Source organism: Eriocheir sinensis, chromosome 24, assembly GCF_024679095.1.
Source record: "Eriocheir sinensis breed Jianghai 21 chromosome 24, ASM2467909v1, whole genome shotgun sequence".
NCBI classification, from domain to species: Eukaryota; Metazoa; Arthropoda; class Malacostraca; order Decapoda; family Varunidae; genus Eriocheir; species Eriocheir sinensis.
The window spans coordinates 17,819,420-17,838,600 of NC_066532.1; the positions used below are offsets into that span (position 1 = coordinate 17,819,420).

General features: G+C 41.4%; 2 protein-coding genes across 8 annotated transcripts; one reads left to right on the forward strand and one right to left on the reverse strand.

Annotated features, from left to right (window-relative positions):
• The first annotated feature begins 6,445 nt into the window (after positions 1-6,445).
• Positions 6,446-16,861, forward strand: LOC127002997 (probable ATP-dependent RNA helicase DDX17). Of its 6 annotated transcripts, XM_050869352.1 has the most exons (12): positions 6,446-6,625; positions 10,526-10,789; positions 10,945-11,131; positions 11,282-11,521; positions 11,784-11,936; positions 12,089-12,261; positions 12,960-13,070; positions 13,387-13,448; positions 13,549-13,608; positions 15,238-15,474; positions 15,627-15,761; positions 16,427-16,861. In XM_050869352.1, the coding sequence occupies exons 1-12, from the start codon at positions 6,606-6,608 to the stop codon at positions 16,432-16,434; spliced, it is 1,650 nt and encodes a 549-aa protein (XP_050725309.1). In that variant the 5' UTR covers positions 6,446-6,605; the 3' UTR covers positions 16,435-16,861. The 6 variants fall into 6 exon arrangements, with proteins under 6 accessions (XP_050725309.1, XP_050725306.1, XP_050725305.1 ...); XM_050869349.1 differs by lacking the exon at positions 12,960-13,070 and adding an exon at positions 12,623-12,733 and having other exon boundaries at positions 15,627-16,861; XM_050869348.1 differs by having other exon boundaries at positions 15,627-16,861.
• On the reverse strand, positions 16,829-18,534 carry LOC127002999 (PDZ domain-containing protein 11-like). Of its 2 annotated transcripts, none has more exons than XM_050869357.1 (4): positions 18,416-18,534; positions 18,059-18,111; positions 17,706-17,792; positions 16,829-17,364 (listed from the first exon to the last, which is right to left on the reverse strand). In XM_050869357.1, the coding sequence occupies exons 2-4, from the start codon at positions 18,107-18,109 to the stop codon at positions 17,092-17,094; spliced, it is 411 nt and encodes a 136-aa protein (XP_050725314.1). In that variant the 5' UTR covers positions 18,110-18,111; positions 18,416-18,534; the 3' UTR covers positions 16,829-17,091. The 2 variants fall into 2 exon arrangements, with proteins under 2 accessions (XP_050725314.1, XP_050725315.1); XM_050869358.1 differs by lacking the exon at positions 18,416-18,534 and adding an exon at positions 18,259-18,346.
• Positions 18,535-19,181: the final 647 nt, after the last annotated feature.

Consider the following 19,181-nt stretch of genomic DNA (forward strand, 5'->3'; position numbering starts at 1 on the left):
TCAGCTCCATCACCAAGCTGCCTGTGAATAAGCAAGCAAAAGAGAGGAGAACCTATAAGAACCGATAAACAGCGGTTTAGGTCAAAAGAAGAAGAAAAGTCATCTACCTTCTGCAGGAGTAACTCAAACACGTGTCCTCCCAGGCCGGTTCCTCGCGTCCTTGGAGAGGTGTCCGCAGGATTTTTATTCGCGCAGAGCCGCAGACAGAGCCAATATCTTTTAGGTCCCGCACATCCATACATCGAATTCCCTATTTTCCTTGATAAACCACAAGGCAATGGCACACAGTTTCCCAATAATCGCAGCACCAAGTATCCTCCTGAGGCTTTGATATAATACTGGTTCTACTATTTATAACGTGCAAACGAAATTGTGAACGGGAATATAAAATGCAGATTTCCAAGGGGGAACGGCTCCTCATCCTTGTCCAGCCTTCCGTACACTCATGTTGATATATCGCCAACTAATAGATCGGAGGACTGACAAACAACATATATAGGCCTTTTTTATAGTGATAGTAGTGTTTAAAGACTACCACAAGTCAGGTATACTATCCAGTTGCACATACACCCACGCATCTTTGATTATTATTATTATTATTATTATTATTATTATTATTATTTTTACAGGAGACGAATCGGGTAGAGAGGGTTAATTCAGTAGCCCCAAAACACCTAAGACGTCGAGAAAGAGAAAATAATGTGAAAGCAATAAGATAAGTAGAAAGAGGACGAGATTATATAGAAGAGTAAAAAGGTAGAGGAACAGAAATTTAGTAACAAACATCTTAGAATACACAAGACTGGGTATATATTACTGAGCTCTAATGTAACTTTTATTAGAGATCCAGTGGTATATATATGCGAAGGCTTGAGGTGACCTATATATGGCCGCGTTCCCAAGCCCATGGACATGCTCTTGACGTCAAATCAGCTGAATAAGACTACACAATACAAATCGATGACCTTCTGTGCGCGCTTGAGAGGTTTTATCATCAACAACAGCCCTGCTTTGTCTATGGCCAGGAATATCTCACGTTCACACACATCCTGATTCAAAGGATTACGGAGAGAGAGAGAGAGAGAGAGAGAGAGGATTCCTTTATTAGCCTACTTCATTTCTCCCTTTCCTCCATCTCATCTTTCCATATCTTCCTTTTCTTTCCTCTCACTTTTCCCTTTCTTTATCTCTCCTTCTCTTTCTTTACCTTCATGCCAATAATCTTGATTCATGCAACTTATAACTTTTTACTAAATTCTTGGCTCCTAATACATGTGCCTAATTTCCCTATGCATATGATACAATGGGGAAGAACAGCCTAGTATAAGGGAAGTTAGGGAACCATGCATGTGTATTTAGCCTTTCTGAATAGCCTACTTTTAACACGTAGCTTTTCATCCATGGACTGTTTGTCTGTTTTATTTCTATTTTCCTTTTATTTTATTTTTTCATTCCCAATTTCTTTATCTTTGTTTTTCCCCTTCTTCGTTTTTCCTTATTTTCTTTTTCCTTTATCTTTATCTTTACTTTTTCCCTTCCTTTTCCTTTCATTCCTTCCTTTTTTTTTCTTTAAGGCCTGCTCGATGTCAGACTCCTTATAGGTACGAGAAAACGAAACATCGATCTCCCCTCGTATGGCTGGACTCAATGCATGGCTAGCCTATTATATATTTTCCATGGTATCCACAAACACAAGAAGAAAGCCTATATACCTCTATAAAACATTTGGCTTATAAATGTAGTATAGTTTAATGTAGGTCACTTCGTAGCCTTGACCTCGAGGAACCGGCGAGATGGTGACGTCCTTTCCAGATGCCACACTGACGTCATATAATAGTAATAATGATAATAATAATAATGATAATAATTGACATTGTTATGTTATTTATCACTCACATTAGCCTACTCGTTTGCTGCCTCGTTTTCTCGATTACAATTTGACATGTAAGAAGGAAGGAGAGAAAAAAGGAAAGAAAGATAGAAAGAAGGAAGGAAAAAAAAAGGAAAGGAAGGAGAGATTGGAGTGTAGGCTAGTTGTTATTATTATTATCGTTCTTGTAATCTTGCCAATATATTCAACCTGTCTCGGCCATGAAGAAACAAATAAGCCTACCCATCTGTTTTTCTTTCCCTCTTTCTCCTCCATCTTCCTTTTCGTGTTATTCAATTATACTTTCCTTATTTCTCTTTGTTTCATCATCAGCAGCAGCAGCATCCATATCAGGTTTCACAATACGCCGTGACTGAGAGCAAAGATAAGACATGAATCAGTAACTTTTAAATCCCTACTGCTCAGACTTTAATATATCACCGCTGCGAGCCATATAGTTTCGTCACTGTCATATCAACTAAGTTTCATCACCCTGTCATCATATAGTTTCATCACCCTGTCATCTCATCATATAGTTTCATCACCCTGTCATCTCATCATATAGTTTCGTTACCCTGTCATCTCATCATATTTTTTTACAGCAGAGGAAGCAGCTCTAGGGCAAAAAAAAAGAAACAATAATGAAAAAAAAAAGCCCGCTATTCGCTGCTCCCATAAAAAGCGCTCAGATGAGTGGTCAAAAGAGAGGTCAACTTCGGAAGGAGAGGTGTCCAGCTGATACCCTCCTCCTGAAAGAGTTCAAGTCGTAGGCAGGAGGAAATACAGCTGAAGGAAGATGAGAGAGGGTTAAGGGTTAGAGTGAAAAAAAGTAGGAAGGTTCAAGGAAAGGAGGGAAGAAATAGAAAGGAATGAAAACAGATGAAAGATAAAGGATAAAGGATGAGAGAGGGGGAAGGGATAAAGGAAAATAAGTAGGAAGGTTGAAGGAAAGGAGGAAAGAAGGAAAACAAGTGAAAGAGAGAAAGGATGAGAGAGGGATAAGGGATAGAGGAAAAAAAAAAGTAGGAAGGTTCAAGGACAGGAGGGAAGAAGGAGAAAGGAAGGAAAACAGATGAAATGTATAGGAGAAAGGATGAGAGAGGGAGAAAGGATAGAAGGAAAAAAGTTGAAGGAAAAATAGGAGGGAGGGAAAGATATAGACCAATGTAACTCCATGAAATACTTTGATAAATAAAGATGAAAAGGAATAGGCTAAAAGAGGGAGATAAAGGAGAAAGGATAAGGGAAATAGGAAAGATCTATAAAGTGAAAAAAATAAAGAAGATAAGGAAAGTCAGATAGACCAATTAGGGATTCCGGGAAAATAGTTTGATAAAGAAAGAAAAGGAATTGAAGAGGGTGGGGAAAAGGAGAGTGATATATAATGAGGGGGACTATGAGTTTATAATAAGCTTTGAGAGGGACGGAGAGGGGTGAAAGAGTAAGGCATGGACACACACACACATAAAAGAAAATGAATAGATAAATAAATGATCAAATAAGTAAAGATGCAGACACACGTATATTACATCACCAGGTCGACTCGTTCCTGACATTTTTTTCCCATTTACTTAGGAACAACACACACACACACACACACACACACACACACACACACGTATATTACATCACACGCTTGACCTTTTCTGTATAGCTACAAATAAACAGGAAAAAGACAAAAACACAGACACACGCGTTTTAGTATTCATAACTAGAGGTAACTTGACACTTTCTTCCTTGTTATATAAAGACATGTACGCACATTATCACAACCCAACTTCTTACATAACACACACACACACACACACACACACACTTGCCAAACATATATCTTTTCATTTACCTTTAGGCTGCAATAATATAAATAACCAATAAATCAGCCAGACTAAAAATACGAAAGATAACAATAGACAGCTTGATCAGGACACAATAAGGAGAAACAGTAGAGATGAAAGAAAATTTAAAATCTCCCGTACATAACATAGATTGGCACAAAATATGAGTCATGAATCTGGCAACTGCTCTCTCCCTCCCTCATCTATCTTGCGTAACAGTACCCTCTCTCTCTCTCTCTCTCTCTCTTCAGCCACATGGGAGAAGTGGTGCGGAGAGAGAGAGAGAGAGATAGAGAGAGATAGGGGGAGAGAGGGAGGGAGGGGGAGAGTCTGGCGGGTGCTGCTCCAATGACGTCATTCGGGTACGCGGGGCTGCCAGACGTACATGTTATTGAACCTCCATAGAAAAATAATAATATAATAATGAGTTTATGTATTTTCACCTGTTATTCGGATCGTTAGGAGGTATTTATGGTTATTCTATTGGGTATTACAAGCATCAATGGGTGTCTTGTTTTGGTAGAGGATATTTTAAGGTAATTTTAGAAGGGTACGTAAGAATCTTTTTATGAATTTTCTAATGTAGTTTGAGCTTCGATGAGGTTATACATAAGTTAATTGAAGCTTGGTGTTCGAATATTAGCTTGAGATAGTTCAATCAATAGTGGAAGCTCAGTGGAGGAAAATGCCGGCTCGATTACTGTTAGATCCATTCATTAATTCATTTATTTGCATATTCACTGCCAGTATGACGTCTTGGAGATCATTCACCCGACAAAATCAATATATCTCAAGTTACTTATATTCATGCAATCTTCTCTTATCTGTCTCAAAGTGACGATGCATTATACAAATAGGTATAATCACTGTCTGCGTATGCTATCAAGATTTAAAGATACAAGAGGAGAAAGTGATAACCAGAGAGAGAGAGAGATTCATATCCTGTTTAATATGAATACTTCCACAATACGAGGAAAAACTGATAAGCAAGTATGAAATCAAGGTACAAGAGGAAGAAAAGGACATGGAGGAGGAGAAGGGGAGAAGGAATGAAGAAAACAAGTAAAATACGGCACGAAGAAGGGGTCCAGCATGATTATACCTCCACAATAAGAGGAAACACAGATTAGCAAGTATGAAATCAAGGTAAAAGAGGAAGAGAGAGGAAGGAAAGAAGAAAACAAGTAAAATAAGGCACGAAGGGGTCGCATGACTATACCTCCACAATAACAGGAACCACATATTAGTAAGTATGAAATCAAGGTAAAAGAGGTAGAGGAAGAGAGGGAAGTGGAGGAGGAGGAGGAGAGAGGAAGGAAAGAAGAAACAAGTAAAATATGGGACGAAGAAGGGGCCCAGCTGGGAATGGCCACGTGGCAACATTTCTCGGAGCCTCTTTCCCCGAACTTGACAAGGCGGTGGCGATGGCGGCGTTGATATGGCAACAGACACAACATCGTAGCTACATGTTACCAAGAAATGCAAAGTAGTGACTGATTCCTACAACATTTAACCTTTTTAACTACATTCTTGGCGCCCTATATGCATGTAATCACCCTGTAGATATAATAAAAGGAGCAATAACAGGGTAATAAGATAACCATGGAGGCTAGAGAACCATGGATTTATCTCCCATACATGCATTTTAACCATGTATATACCCTTTAAAATTAATACTAGGCCTGTACAGAGGGTTAGAGAGCCTATGGACGTGGTTACATAACGCTTCAGCCATGGGGATGAAAGGGCAGAGCGGGTTTGCGGTTGAGAGGCAGTCAGCCATAGCCACTGCGTATTCAGCTGACCTAGATTTTCCCATAGTTTCTCCCCGTATTGCAGCTTTCTTTTCTCTTTGACAAGGCAATGTTTCCCAAGTTGCCAAAGGGATGCGCTGTACCTGCCCGCGAGATGGTTATTCTGTTGTTCTGAGTAAAAGAAAAATTCCCAGCCCACCAAGTATTGCATAATGGTTGTTCGATTGTACATCCTCTTGGCTTGGGTTTAATAATATAGGACTTTGATATAGTAAAACTACATTAACAAATAGTTTTTTGCATGAATGTTTAAGTTTCTATTTAAAAAAGTAAGTTTATTCATTAAAAATAACGTTTTGGTTAGTAAGAATTAGCTAATAGCAACCAAAGCCAAAGTCTCCTTGAAGAAACAATTAACAAGATTATAAACAAGCGCGAAAAACTTCGTAGTACGGCAGTTATATGCCTCAATATGTCTCATAAATATAATGGTTCCTTGAAAAAGCAGTTATATTAGTGGAAAAGGGGGTTTTCATTGTTATTCAGTCAATCTTGTGAAAGCCTGGCCGTGACGCGCTTCCTGTTAGTCATTTTTGAGGAACGCGATGCCATATCTTGGTCTATTATTTCCTATCACTAAGCTACGCCTTACTAATCACTGCCATAACTGAGTAAAATTAACCCCAAAATACAATTATAGGCAAAATGAACGGGAATAAATCAATATCCGACGTAGAATCTCTGCGTAAAAATAGCCGATAAAAAGGGCAGCATAACCAGGGGCAATGGCCTAGGTTGCCACTCTCCAGAAAGTAACCACCATTTAACACACCTTGAAGCACCCCAAACTACACACTAACACAATAAAAAGAAAGAGAGGGGATAAAAGTTAATGATACAATGAGATTTAGCGGGTGAAATTGGGGAATAAGGTGTAAAAAAAGCAAGTGGAAAGTGGCAGCGGTGGGTGAGGAGCGGGCGGGAGGGTTAGCGGACCTCTTCCTGCGACGACGGCGAAGGTGGACGGCAGCAGCACTTCGTCGGCAGGACTTGCACCTCATTTTCCGGCCTAAAATCTCGCGTTAACTAGTGTTCCTTATTTATTTATTTAGCACGTGAATCCGTAGACCAAGACACACCACCGCTATGTCCTACAGAAGTCGCAGGTGAGGAATAGGAGCATTTAGCGGTGATTTTCTCAACATGGCGGCGAGGAAGGAGAAATCACCCTAATCGATTTTATTCTTCGGGCGCGTTTCCCGGCGTACTCGTGTCTCTGGGCGGTGTCTCTTGCCCTTAATTACCTTGTTAATGCGTCAAACTATCGCTTTGACGTCATTAACAAGTTGGATGGTCCTTTGCTACGCCGATGATTGTGGATGAAGACGAGGGAACGAGGAGTCATTTTCTATGTTGAAGCTGTATACCTTACGTCGCCATTTTGTTATACCGGTATTTTCCGCTTTGTTTTTCATGATATTGATCTTAATTATCTTTCATGGTTTCATTAACAAAGGGGAAGGTGGTTTAGTTGACATGAGGGTTGGAGACTCGAGGGAAGATATCATTTACCTCTCCATTTTTGTTATACACGTCATTTCCACTTTATGTTCAGTGATATTAACCTTAACTAATGTCCTTGGGATCATTAATTATGCGGGAGGAGGTTTAAGTGACGTCAGGGTTGGAGACTTAAGGGAAGATGTCATTTGCGTCGCCATTTTGTTATATATACGTCATTTCCACTTCATTTTCCGTGATATTTACCTTAATTATCTCCTTGGGATCATTAACTAAGAGGGAGGAGGTTTTAAGTGACGTCAGGGATGGAGACTAAAGGGAAGAGACCATTTGGATTTTTCACCTAAGTCGCCATTTTGTTATACACGTAATTTCTGGTCCATATTTTCCTATTTCCCCTAATTCATGAACGTGGCTTCATTAACTAAGGGTTTGGTGCTTAATTACTCCGGTGATTTAAATAAAACTTCATTATCCTATCACCATCTTGTTGCACGTCATTTCAATTCATTATATTCGTGCCCCCGAGTTAAAATTGCTACGCTCGGCTTCATAAACTCAATACGATGGTTAATTACGGCGGGTAATGAAGGGGGAAGGTAATTATTAGGGGAGCCAGTCGGCGGAAATGGCAATGTCTTCCCCTCGTGTCGCCATTTTGTGAAGGGAGAAAGCGGATAAGTTGAAATATCGTGTCGCATTTCACCTTCCCACTCTTCCTTTCAGTCTTCCCTTTGTCCCCTTCAACGCCTCCTCCTCGGTGACTCAAACCGTCGCTAACTAAAACAGCCGGTATCTTTCATGGGCACCGTGAAAACCCGTTATTAATTCTTGGCTAAGGGAATGGGTAGAGAGTTTGTCTAGTGATATAGTAGTGGGAATGGGTGTAGATATGTCGTTAACTATATCAGTCGGTATCTTTTAAGGGTGATGTGCAAACCCATTAATACGTGGCTAAGGGAATGGGAAGAGTTTGTCTAGTGATATAGTAGTGGGAATGGGTGTAGATATGTCGTTAACTATATCAGTCGGTATCTTTTAAGGGTGATGTGCAAACCCATTAATTCGTGGCTAAGGGAATGGGTAGGAAAAGTTAGTGTAGTGATTAGAGAAACTATGTAATTGTGTAGTGATATTTTAGTAGTGGTAATGGGTGTAGATATGTAGTTAGATCTGACCATTAATTATTAACTTGGTCTTATATGGAATGTGAAAACCCATTAACTTAGGCCTAAAGGGAAGGGTAGAAAAAGTTCTTTATAGAAGGGTCACTTTTAAGGGTTAATGGGCCTAGATTTTAGGTCACCTCAGTAACTGTAAGCCACTCAGAATCATGGGAAGTGCAAAAAAAATATAGAATGATGACCTTCATTTTATGGTGATAGGCCTTGATATTGGTATTAGGTCATTCACCCTTACGTTTATTGTATCAGTATATCTATTCGTTCATCTAGTAATTCACCCAAGTCGGTTCACCTTCATACACCAGCAGTAAACACAAATATTCCTTGATTTAACTAGGTATGTAAGGAGTCTATTCAGGGTTATTACCGAAAATTCCAGTTTAGCACCCTACGACACTTATAACCCGACAAACCACTTTATAATCGTTTAATTAAAGTGACTGCCATTTATTCACCTATTTACTGTAGTTCACTAATTTGACCGTTTTCATTTTTTTTTTTTTTTCCCCCCCTCTAATTCGCACAGTAGTCTGCGGGTACCTCATTTTCGTTTATTTTATTCATTGACCAGTATTCAATTATCCGTAATGTTTTTTACCGATCTATTCGTTTACCGGAATTTACTTGAAATTTGCCCATTATGTCTACTTTTTAATGGGTTCCTGTGTACCATTGGGCCTCAGTATTGTTCCATTGTGTAAGCTAAGGTGTCCATTTGTTCAGCTTTGCATGTGATTGAAAGTTGGTGTTTTTGGATTTCCTTCTGGCTTTCACTTTCGGTGTAGTATTGATCCTGAAGCTGCAGCAGAGTTGATAAGTTCTGCATGGTGTATATTGTAAGTTTGTGATCTGGTATGGTTTCTTTAATTGATCTTTTGTATTTTTATTTATTTTTTTATTTGGTAGTTATGAACTTGGTCAGGTTGTTAGGCTAATTGGGTTAGATGTTTGGACAGTATGGGTAAAATTGAGCTGTTTAATTTTCGTCAGTTCAGCTTTTATCTAATTAAACTTAAAGAGTATATATATTCAGGGAAGCATTGGGTGATTCCAAACTAATTGGTCAGGTTGTTAGGCTAAGCATCTCCTGATTTTAAAGTTAAACTATTTACATTCTGATAAGTTTTGGTGCTTTATGAATGGTTATTCTAACTTCTCCGTGTGTGTAACACACTAGCGAGGATTATTATTTTTTTCAACATTGCAGCCATACATAATCAAATAGAACTCAAAATTGCAGTTTGTCCACATACCGAAACAATAACTCATAGCCTCTTATATTTATTTAATTCCTTACCTGCTAGATTTTATCTGTCCCCTATCTGTGCCCCTTTTTTATGACAAGTTCACGTGATAGCCTATCTAGCCTTCCCCCAATAAGTACACCACTTAATTTCATCTGGCTAAATGTTCCTGAGAGGACTAACGGCATGGCTTTTGTAGTGTTGATTTATGGTTTCTTTTACTTATCCTTTAAAAAAACCAGCTTTTTGGCTATTTGCTAAAAAAAATAGGCTGACTTCTAAATTTAGTCCTTTTCACCTTTTTGATTTTGGATAGCCCTCATTGGTTGCTTAATTTTGTGATTAATTTTTTAGTAAAAAATTTAGGCTTGCTTTTCTGGATGTAGCCCTCCAGCTTACTATATAAAATCTTTATTGGTTACTATCTTTATTTTAATAGTTCAAGGCAGTTATCTATTGCAGCTGCAGATGGCTATTTTATTATTTTGAATGGGGTGTGAAATATCTAGTTTTCGTATTTTGAGAGGTCCAGCATGGAACGGGTGTTTGGTTCAGATATTTGTTCAGGAAGTAACTGGTGCAGTTTTCTTCGTGGTCTACTCAAACCAATCTGTAGAGGGACGGACTAAAGAGAAAGTTTAAGGTTGAGGTTTTCCTTTCTTGGTGGCATGAACTGTGTGGTGCTTGGCTTTGCTGCTATTGACTGTTAGGTTGTTTTGTCATCAGATGGTTGGTAAAGTAGCGGTTACTTGATACATGTATCCAGCGATTGCAACGAGTACTTTTGGTTTGTATGTAGAATTACTTTTTCCCATTTTTTTATTAGTTGCTTGTGTCATGAGTTCATGTTTAAGTTAACTGTTTTACTGCACAACAGGTTGCTTCTCGACCTTCCTAATTCTTGTTTTTCAGGCACCGTACTTTTAAGTAATATAAGTAGTGCTTCAACTTTTTTTTATTTTCCGACCATGCTGCAGCTAATATTTTCTTCAATGGGAAATTGTATATTCAGTGTCCTTCCTTTCCTCCCATAAATGTGGCAGGTTTGGGAAAGTATTGCTAATGCGTTCATTTTCAGGCACACCTATAATTAGTTAATCCTAAGATCCCCTTCTAGGTCTCGGTCCCGTTCTCGTTCTCGTTCCCGTGATCGCGATCGCCGTCGTGACAGGGATGATTGGGGCTCACGAGGAGGAGGAGGAGGTGGTGGTAGCTGGGGATCCGGCGGGGGAGGGCGGCCGTCACTGAAGGGAAGACAGCCCGGCGAGCGCCTACGCAAGCCGAGATGGGACATGACCAAGCTCACCCCTTTCGAGAAGAACTTCTACCAGCCCACACCCACCGTACTCAGCCGCTCTCCTTACGAGATAGAGAAATACAGGTAAGGGGGAGTGTTGGCTGCCTCATTGGGGGCCTTAGGAAATAGCCCTTTTTCTTATATCCAGGGTGGGGAGTCAAAATGGCCTGTCTTAAGAAAGAAAAAAGAATAAGTACATAACCTCTGGCCATTCTTTGACTCATTTTGTTTCCACTCAGAACCGACAAGGAGATTACCCTTCGAGGAAGAAATATCCCCAACCCCATCCAGTATTTTGGCGACTACAATTTCCCAGACTATGTGATGGCCGAGATCCGTAGACAGGGGTATGAGCAGCCCACACCCATCCAGGGGCAGGGCTGGCCCATCTCTCTCCAAGGGAGGGACTTTGTAGGCATTGCACAGGTAAGAATGCTGCAGGAGGTCCTTTGGTTACCTAGAGGGCCAGTGCCACATATAAATTGAATGCAAATAATTTTACAGGTAGCTTGGGCAGTGTTATATGGAGTGAATGTAGGTGTGTGACTGAACTAACGTAGAATGTGTACTTTTCAGACTGGCTCAGGTAAGACTTTGGGCTACATTCTGCCTGCCATTGTACACATCAACCACCAACCGTACCTAGAGCGTGGGGACGGCCCCATCGCCCTGATCCTGGCCCCCACCAGGGAGCTGGCACAGCAGATCCTGACAGTGGCCCAGGACTACGGTGCCTCGTCAAAGATCCGCTCCACCTGTGTGTTTGGAGGAGCACCCAAGGGACCACAGATCCGTGACCTTGAAAGAGGGGTTGAGGTTGGTGTGCATTGCTTGTGTCAACTTCTATCATAAATGTATGTGATTTTATGAGGTCTTGGTTTTACCTTGTGTTTGTTGCTTCTCGGAAATTTACCTTCCCTTATGAAATTTTTACACTATAGCCACCGCTTAGATAATTTAGTTGGCATTAGTTTATCATAATTATGTGCTAATTTTTCTAGTAGTCTTGATGTTCTGGTTGTCTATCAAACTACTTAAGTTGGCCATTTCTTGTAACCAAGATGTCCTTCCTCTGCAGATCTGTATAGCCACGCCCGGTCGTCTTATTGACTTCCTCGAGGCTGGCAAGACCAACCTCCGCCGCACCACGTACCTGGTGCTGGATGAGGCCGACCGCATGTTGGACATGGGTTTCGAGCCTCAGATTAGGAAAATTGTTGATCAAATCAGAGTAAGTTGAAAGATGTGATCAGGGTCCCTTTTTAGATTTTAATATTTTTTTCTATGATCATGTAAATGGTTTGCCAGTCTCCATCATTGTTTGTCTAATGGATTTTTTTTGGCAGTTTCAATTATTTGGTGCTAACACATTTTCTCCTGCAGCCCGACAGACAGACCCTCATGTGGTCCGCCACATGGCCCAAGGAGGTGAGAAATCTCGCTGAAGACTTCCTCAAGGACTACATCCAGCTCAACGTGGGCTCCCTCTCTCTTGCTGCTAACCACAACATTCTTCAGATTGTTGATGTGTGCCAAGAGATAGAGAAGGACACAAAGTTAGTGGATGGCTGCTTTGAATTCAAGTCTTGACCACATGGAAAACACATTAATCAGTCATTGCCCTCAGAGATTATTTGTTTACAGTCTGTACGTTAGGAGTTTTCAAGACTCCACATGTTTAATATTTATTATGTGCCTGTTCTCCATTATGATTCACTGTCATGATTTGCTTTATTTTTGAGTAAAGATTGTTTTGTTGTCAAAGATGGTGGAGACCAGTCATGATTGTTTTGAATTAATATTAATTGACCTTTTCTTAAAGTTCACTTAAAATTAAGAATTTTGTACAGTACTTTAGCTCTGATGATCTAGTGATTTATTTTCAACTCAGCTTAAATGATTTGGCTTGTCCCTTAGACTCCGGCAGCTACTAGAAGAAATCATGGCAGAAAAGGAAAGCAAGATCATCGTGTTTGCTGAGACCAAAAGAAAGGTCGACGATTTGACTAGGCGAATGAGACGCGAAGGGTAAAGAAAATGCACTTGTATGATAGATCCTGAGGATCTCGGTGTCATTCTTCTACCTGAAGCTACCTCAGGCCTTTGGGACACTGCAGACTTTGCTTATTTTGAGCACTCTCAGGACATGTAAGGCTGGATGAACAGCAAGTCAAAGCCTAGAGCTCTCAAAAGCAAGCAAAGTCTGTGTTGCCTATCGGAAAGTCCTTCATCCCCCTTTCCTTGTTTTCTGTAGGCTGCGTCAGTTGCTCAATGAGATGGCGCAGGAGAAGGCTAACAAGACTATAATCTTTATCGAAACGAAGAGGAAGGTGGAGGATGTTACTCGGGGTTTGAGGAGTACTGGGTAAGATGAGAGGCATCCTGCATGCTTGTCAGTCACTGCCTCGGGCCTCGAGCGACCAGTTTGATTAGAAGAGGATACGAGTTCATTGTCCTGTGGAAGAGTAGAATCTTTTTTTATTATTATTTTTTACCTGTGTTCATCTTTCCCCGGAGAGTAAAGTTTTCAGTAATTGTAAAAGAAAGTGTCCCTTAGGTCTGCCTAAAGTAGCACTTTTTTTGTTTTCTAATATCATGGACATATATAATGTTATAAGGAATGACGACATATCTGGAAGGTATTGTAGGTGGTAGCTTATAGTGCTCTGTTTTTTATCCAGGTGGCCTGCTATGTGTATCCATGGTGATAAATCTCAGCAAGAGAGAGACTGGGTCTTAAGTGGTGAGTGTTTGAGAAATCCAGTGACATCATGGATTTGTAACATGAAGACATGCCAAGCGTTGAGGTGGTATTAACGTTGAATAACCTCGCCCTCTTTCAGAGTTCCGGTCTGGGAGGGCCCCAATTCTGGTGGCCACAGATGTAGCGGCTCGCGGCTTAGGTAAATATGTTAGCACTAAGTAGTTTCCTCAGCAAGTGGGTGAGGGATCATATATTTCAAAGAAGGCTAAGGGCACCAAAATATAAGTCCAGACTGTACTTTAGGTGGTTTCATATAGTGGGAAAAGCCTTTGGCTTGCTATCATTATTGCAGGTGATCACTGCTGACAATGGCAATGCTTTCCACCTGCATGATGTAAGACAGGCTACACACCAGTGGTTGTGTGCAGCTTCTTCAAACTCTGGAGTGATAGTCTGGTCATGATGCAGGTGTAAACATGCATCATTGTCCAGACTAGGGATGACGCCACATTCATGACCAACACTGTAATATATACTTAAAACTCACCATATTTGGGTATTGCTTCAAACTCTGTAACTCCTGAGATTTTTTTTTTTTTTTTTTTTTTTTTTTCTCTCCAATGACATATTCACTTCAGGATGCATTCATAAGCTCAGGCAAAGGGTTGATACCTAAATATGGGTAAACTAATAGAATGTAGGTGTAATGAAACTTCGTAAAGCTTTTTGTTTGGTAGTTACTTGATGGGTATAAGGCACCATGATGTTTATAAATAATAAAGCCTCCCTTAAAGGTTCACTGTGGGTGCCTCCAGAGGTTAAGGAAGCAGTTCCCTTGCATGGAGCCACTGTTAATTCAGTCTGGTCTTCTCTTTTGCAGAGGCACTGATAGAGAGATAATGCACGGAGGGTGTTTCGTTGCATTAAGCTCCGGTGCCTCTGAGACTCTTCGTGTATCACTGTGCACGAATGCGCTTTGGTGCCAAGCGTCCACTGGTGCCAGACAGGTGGTCACGTTGCCTTGGCCATCAGGAGGTGGCAGAGGTCAACGATGACCAAAGCTTGCGGTCGCCTGCAGCCTGTGTTGGTCTCCTTCGACCCACTCTGGTCTGCAGCAGTCCGCGCTGGTCTCACCTGGCGTGCCCATCCTGGAACAGCCAATTGATTCACTACTGTAGCATCGTGACAAGCCACACAAGCCCCTGACCTGTGGTTCATGGGGGCTGAACAGGCCTTTTAATAGGCCCTGACCCCAAACACAGGGCCCTCAGCCCAGGGAATGGATGCCCTTAAAGGTCCACCCCGGCCCCCACTTGCCGCTGCCTCTCCCGCTCAGCCACATATTGAACGTAGGTATCTTCGCGGGAAGCAGTGGTTGCTGGGGGCATGTGGGGTGCATGCTCGCAGTAATTTTTAGGCTTTAGTAATAAATTTAAATGGAAGTTTTAGTTTTCAAACTAATTAAAGTTCAGAAATGAGTGTGCACCCATTGAGGGCTCGAGTGTTTTAAAGCCACAGGTGGTTGTGGAGAAGGCTTGTTTTAGTGATGTATATGAATCGCGGTTTAGCACTTATAGATTGATGATCACATTATGGGCCATTTCACAAATACTCACAAGAGGTTTTCTGTTTGCATGAATTTCTGCTTGCTCTTGCTGTTTTAACTGCTTTCATGAAATGGCCTTCAACTGCCAAGTTTTCCAGTTTTCAGTGCTTCAATAAGCATTTGAATTCCCCAAAGATTACCCTGATTGTTTCCCGAGGTTAAGCTTGGCAGTTCCTCTCCCCCAGCATTGTGCCCGGTAATAACATGGGGTTTACTGTTTAGATGTGGATGATGTGAAGTTTGTCATCAACTACGACTACCCGTCTTGCTCTGAGGACTATGTCCACCGCATTGGTCGAACTGGGCGGTCAGACAAGACTGGCACTGCGTATACCTTCTTCACGGCTGATAACTGCAAGCAAGCCAAGGATCTGATCGAGGTGCTGAAGGAGGCGAACCAAGTAGTGAATCCACGACTCTACGAGATCATGGACATGGCCCGTGGTGGGGGTGGCAAAGGTAATGTTCTCCTCCATGCCATATGTACTCTGGAACTTTCAGTGCATTTATTAACAAGCTGTTGAAGTAAGGTTCACTGTCTTCAGTAATTTAGAAGCTTAATACACATGTTAGTTTCAGGTTTTTAATTATTTTTGTCTGACCACTAACAGGCCGCAATCGCTGGAGGGGACGTGATGACGACAGGAGGGGAGGATTCGGACGCGATCGTGATCGCGGCCGCATGGGTAGTAGTAGTGGGGCAGGTAGTGGTTCAAGGAACGGCTACAGCAATGGAAATGGATATGGTACGTCACAAGGGCTTGGAAGAGATAACCAGTTTAGAGGCGGAGGCAACAGCATTGCTGTGCCCAATGGGGTGGGTGCAGGCCAGGCTCGGCTCAACGGGCCACCACCACTCATGGGTTCTGGGTCATTGAAAGCCACTATGAGCCAAGGAACTTCCCAGGGCCATTTAAATGGCCCCCAACGTCCACCCGTCCAGAATGTGGCCATGGGCATATTCAACCAGGCTTCCTCCGTAGCTGGTACTGTTGGTGGCCTAGGCATGATGGGGGCCATGCCTGGTGCACTGACCTGGCCGCGGCAGTGACCCCGCGGCTGCCCTAGTCAAGCTCCTGCCTCCTGCTCTCCAACTGGGGCCTTGCCAAGTGGATGCCTCAACTCTTGCTTCGGCGACTCATCTCCGTAACAAGTGTCAAGAGATCCTCTCAGTCCTTTGTAACTGATGATGAGGCCTCACTTGGCAAGGTTTCTCATCATAGGTGTATCTAAACTATTTCCTGACCTTAGTATACTGTATGCACAGAATTGGAATTTTCCATTCCAACATGCTGATGTAGTCTCCTAAGTGATAAAAATTAATGGCATGTTTGGCAAGTGAGGTGTTCTATTCAGTAGATATCAGTAGTTAGTTTTGAGTTTACTATTGACGTGTTGGTATCTATTACAGCTTACTGAAGCCCGGGCCGGAGGTGACCGCTTACCGCTGCACCATCCCCTTTCTAGGAGATTAGAGGTTGCGCACGTTACCACTAAGTACTTGACAGGCCTGGTTGTCAAGGGTAGGGAAAGTTCGGCTCACCCCATCATATGTGTGCGGATACCTGCGCCATTCCTCCTTGTCTACGGGACTGCTGTCTGCTTAAGCCAACGACGTCATTGTTAGTAAACCTCACTGTCCAAAAGCCAGTTGAGTTTAGTCAGCATGTCGTTGATTTCCCCTTTTTTTTTTATTTTCCAAAACCAAATATTCCATTGTCAGTAGGAAGGACTTCTTTCCAACTTTTTGTTGTAATATATAGATATTATTTTTCAATCATTTTGAAAGACTTTGTGTATGGACCAATAAAACTTTGTAACCCTCTGAATAAAACAACATTTAATACTTGCAGGAGTTCCATCCCTTAGTACAAATAGATTCTCTCCCACAATAACAAAACTAACCCAGGGTAAGACACCACATTTGAGATAGCAGGTTTACTCCAAATGGTTCATGTTGGGTCTAGATCATCCTCGTTGCCTTCCATCTTTGGATTTGATTCAGAACTTCGTTGGTATATAGTTTTGTACTTGAAAATGGCATCTTGGGCTGAGCATACACATCACCTTTAGCTATCAAGTGAGAATTCCTACGTTAGCATTTTCCACCTTGTCGTAAGTCTTCCTGTACCCGTAGGGAAAGTACCGAACCTTCATCACGATGTGTGTGTGGGACTTGAGGATCTTCACTGCCTTAGCATGTTCAATGTCCTCAAAGTCTGTTCCGTTCACAGATAGTATTTGATCTGCCTCCTTCAGACCAAGCTGCTCTGCCTCCATGTTGGGCATCACTTTGGAGAGGTAAATGCCGCAGTAGTGTTCTCTGCCTCCACGGATATTGAACCCCAACTGGAAAAAAAAAAACGGATGCATTGATTTCTTTGTAACTTCCGAGATGATAATGGTTAACCTTTCATCAGTGGGTATAGAATGCTGCATTGGTTCCTTCTCCAGAACTCCCAAGAAAGACCAATGATTAATCTTTAATCAAAGGGAAGCTGGAAGGTAATGTGGCATTAGTAAACAATTTCTGAACCACAAGGGAAGAGATTATTAATGAAAAGACTGGCTCATTATTCCGAACCTTATTTGAATGCAACTGCAAGGAAGCATTGTAAAAGTTCCTTCACCTTAATTAAATGAAAATGACTAGATGGAAGGATAGCTTGCCAACTGAACATTCAACTCACTGGGTCAAAAGCGCTTTCACGGACGAGGTTCACGGTGCGGACATCGAACTGCTCCAGGTCGTTGCAGTACTCCGGGTGGGCGGGGCGCTGCAGAAATAAATGATTAAAAAACGAAGTGAGCTAGAAAGATCAACACATGCAAATATAATAACAGGTAAGGACATAATGTCTACATGAACTTCAACATAATTACATCCTGGTTGAAGAAATTAACAATAAAAGGATAAGATGGGCGAACTTGCAACAAATCGATCTTTTGACATTTAAAGGTAAGAGCAACCAAATACTAATGAATAAATGAGTAATTTTATCCTTCCATAGCTATATTAAGCATTATTAGAATTTAAAAATACCTCATTGGGTGGAATCCAAAGAGGGGGATGCTCATAAGCTGGAAGTTCCATATCTGAAACAAAAAAAACATTATTCCGCAGATCCATTATAACTAGAACCATCCAGCTATAGTAGTATGATGAATTCCTGAATAGATTAGAAAGTTTATCAATGTTATCGTGATGAAGAACAGGGTTAAGCACATGTAAGGCATTAATACCTCCTAATAAGATAGGTTAATGAGATCACAAGGTAACGGAGCAACGTGCAACCACTCATTTCTTTGTACGTAATGACTTCTCGGGTTCTTTCTTTGATGGTGTGAATATCTCCAAGCCTAGGATTAATAAAGTGTGGGTTACGTGTTGTTTCCGTACTTTAACAGAAAATGGAATGGGTTGTTCTTCCGCAATGTTTGAGGGGCTGGTTAAGCTGTTTTGTTTGTTGTTGTCAACCCACAAACATCCGCAAGCCCATTCATTCGCCTTAGCAACGGCACGCTTGATACATTTTTGTCTCATTTCAGTGTCATACTTCATTTAGACCCTGAATATATCAAACAAAAAATAAACCACAGAGAGATAAGAACCATCAACACGAGGAAATCAACAGCAACCAAAAAAAATACATCGGGTAAATTGGCCTGACCTGCTCACTTAATTAACCCAAGGCATTTCCAGGAATATTACAGCTTGTACTATGTGTAGATATAAACAAGACTATTTCAAATGTTAAGAGAGGTTGATTTAGAGTTTAGAGGAATGTAAGAAAGCAGTTTGAAGCTTTAGATAAACGTTTTGGCCCAGACCGAGGCGCTTCCCGTTGTTCCCGGTGTTGGGAGAAATACCTCCTCGCAGAAATAAGTCGCTCTGCTGTCCACTACGCATGCGCACTGGGGAATACACAGCAGGAAACCATATCAATTTTCCTCATTTTCTTCTAGTTTCTCCATTTATGATCTTCATGATGATTAATATTGCCAGCAAGAATACAACACACCAGACCAACAGACCAAACAAGCAAAAACTGAGTTAATATATTACGAGGGGGTAATTCTTTCTAAAATCTCCCCTATTCGTTTGTTATAAAGCCCTCTAGGTATTAAAAGTGTTGCTCTGATGTTTGTACCACGTATTGGAGCGG

Bases quoted from the DNA above. Each gene is read 5' to 3' on its own strand.
- LOC127002997 (XM_050869349.1), top strand. From the start codon at position 6,606: ATGTCCTACAGAAGTCGCAG. The intron at 10,790-10,944 runs GTAAGGGGGAGT...GTTTCCACTCAG, and splicing joins TACGAGATAGAGAAATACAG to AACCGACAAGGAGATTACCC. The intron at 13,609-15,237 runs GTAAATATGTTA...TTTACTGTTTAG, and splicing joins TGTAGCGGCTCGCGGCTTAG to ATGTGGATGATGTGAAGTTT.
- LOC127002999 (XM_050869357.1), bottom strand. From the start codon at position 18,109: ATGGAACTTCCAGCTTATGAGCATCCCCCTCTTTGGATTCCACCCAAT. The intron at 17,793-18,058 runs GTATTTTTAAAT...TTATTTCTGCAG, and splicing joins TTTGGATTCCACCCAATGAG to CGCCCCGCCCACCCGGAGTA. The intron at 17,365-17,705 runs GTGAGTTGAATG...TTTTTTTTCCAG, and splicing joins GTGAAAGCGCTTTTGACCCA to TTGGGGTTCAATATCCGTGG.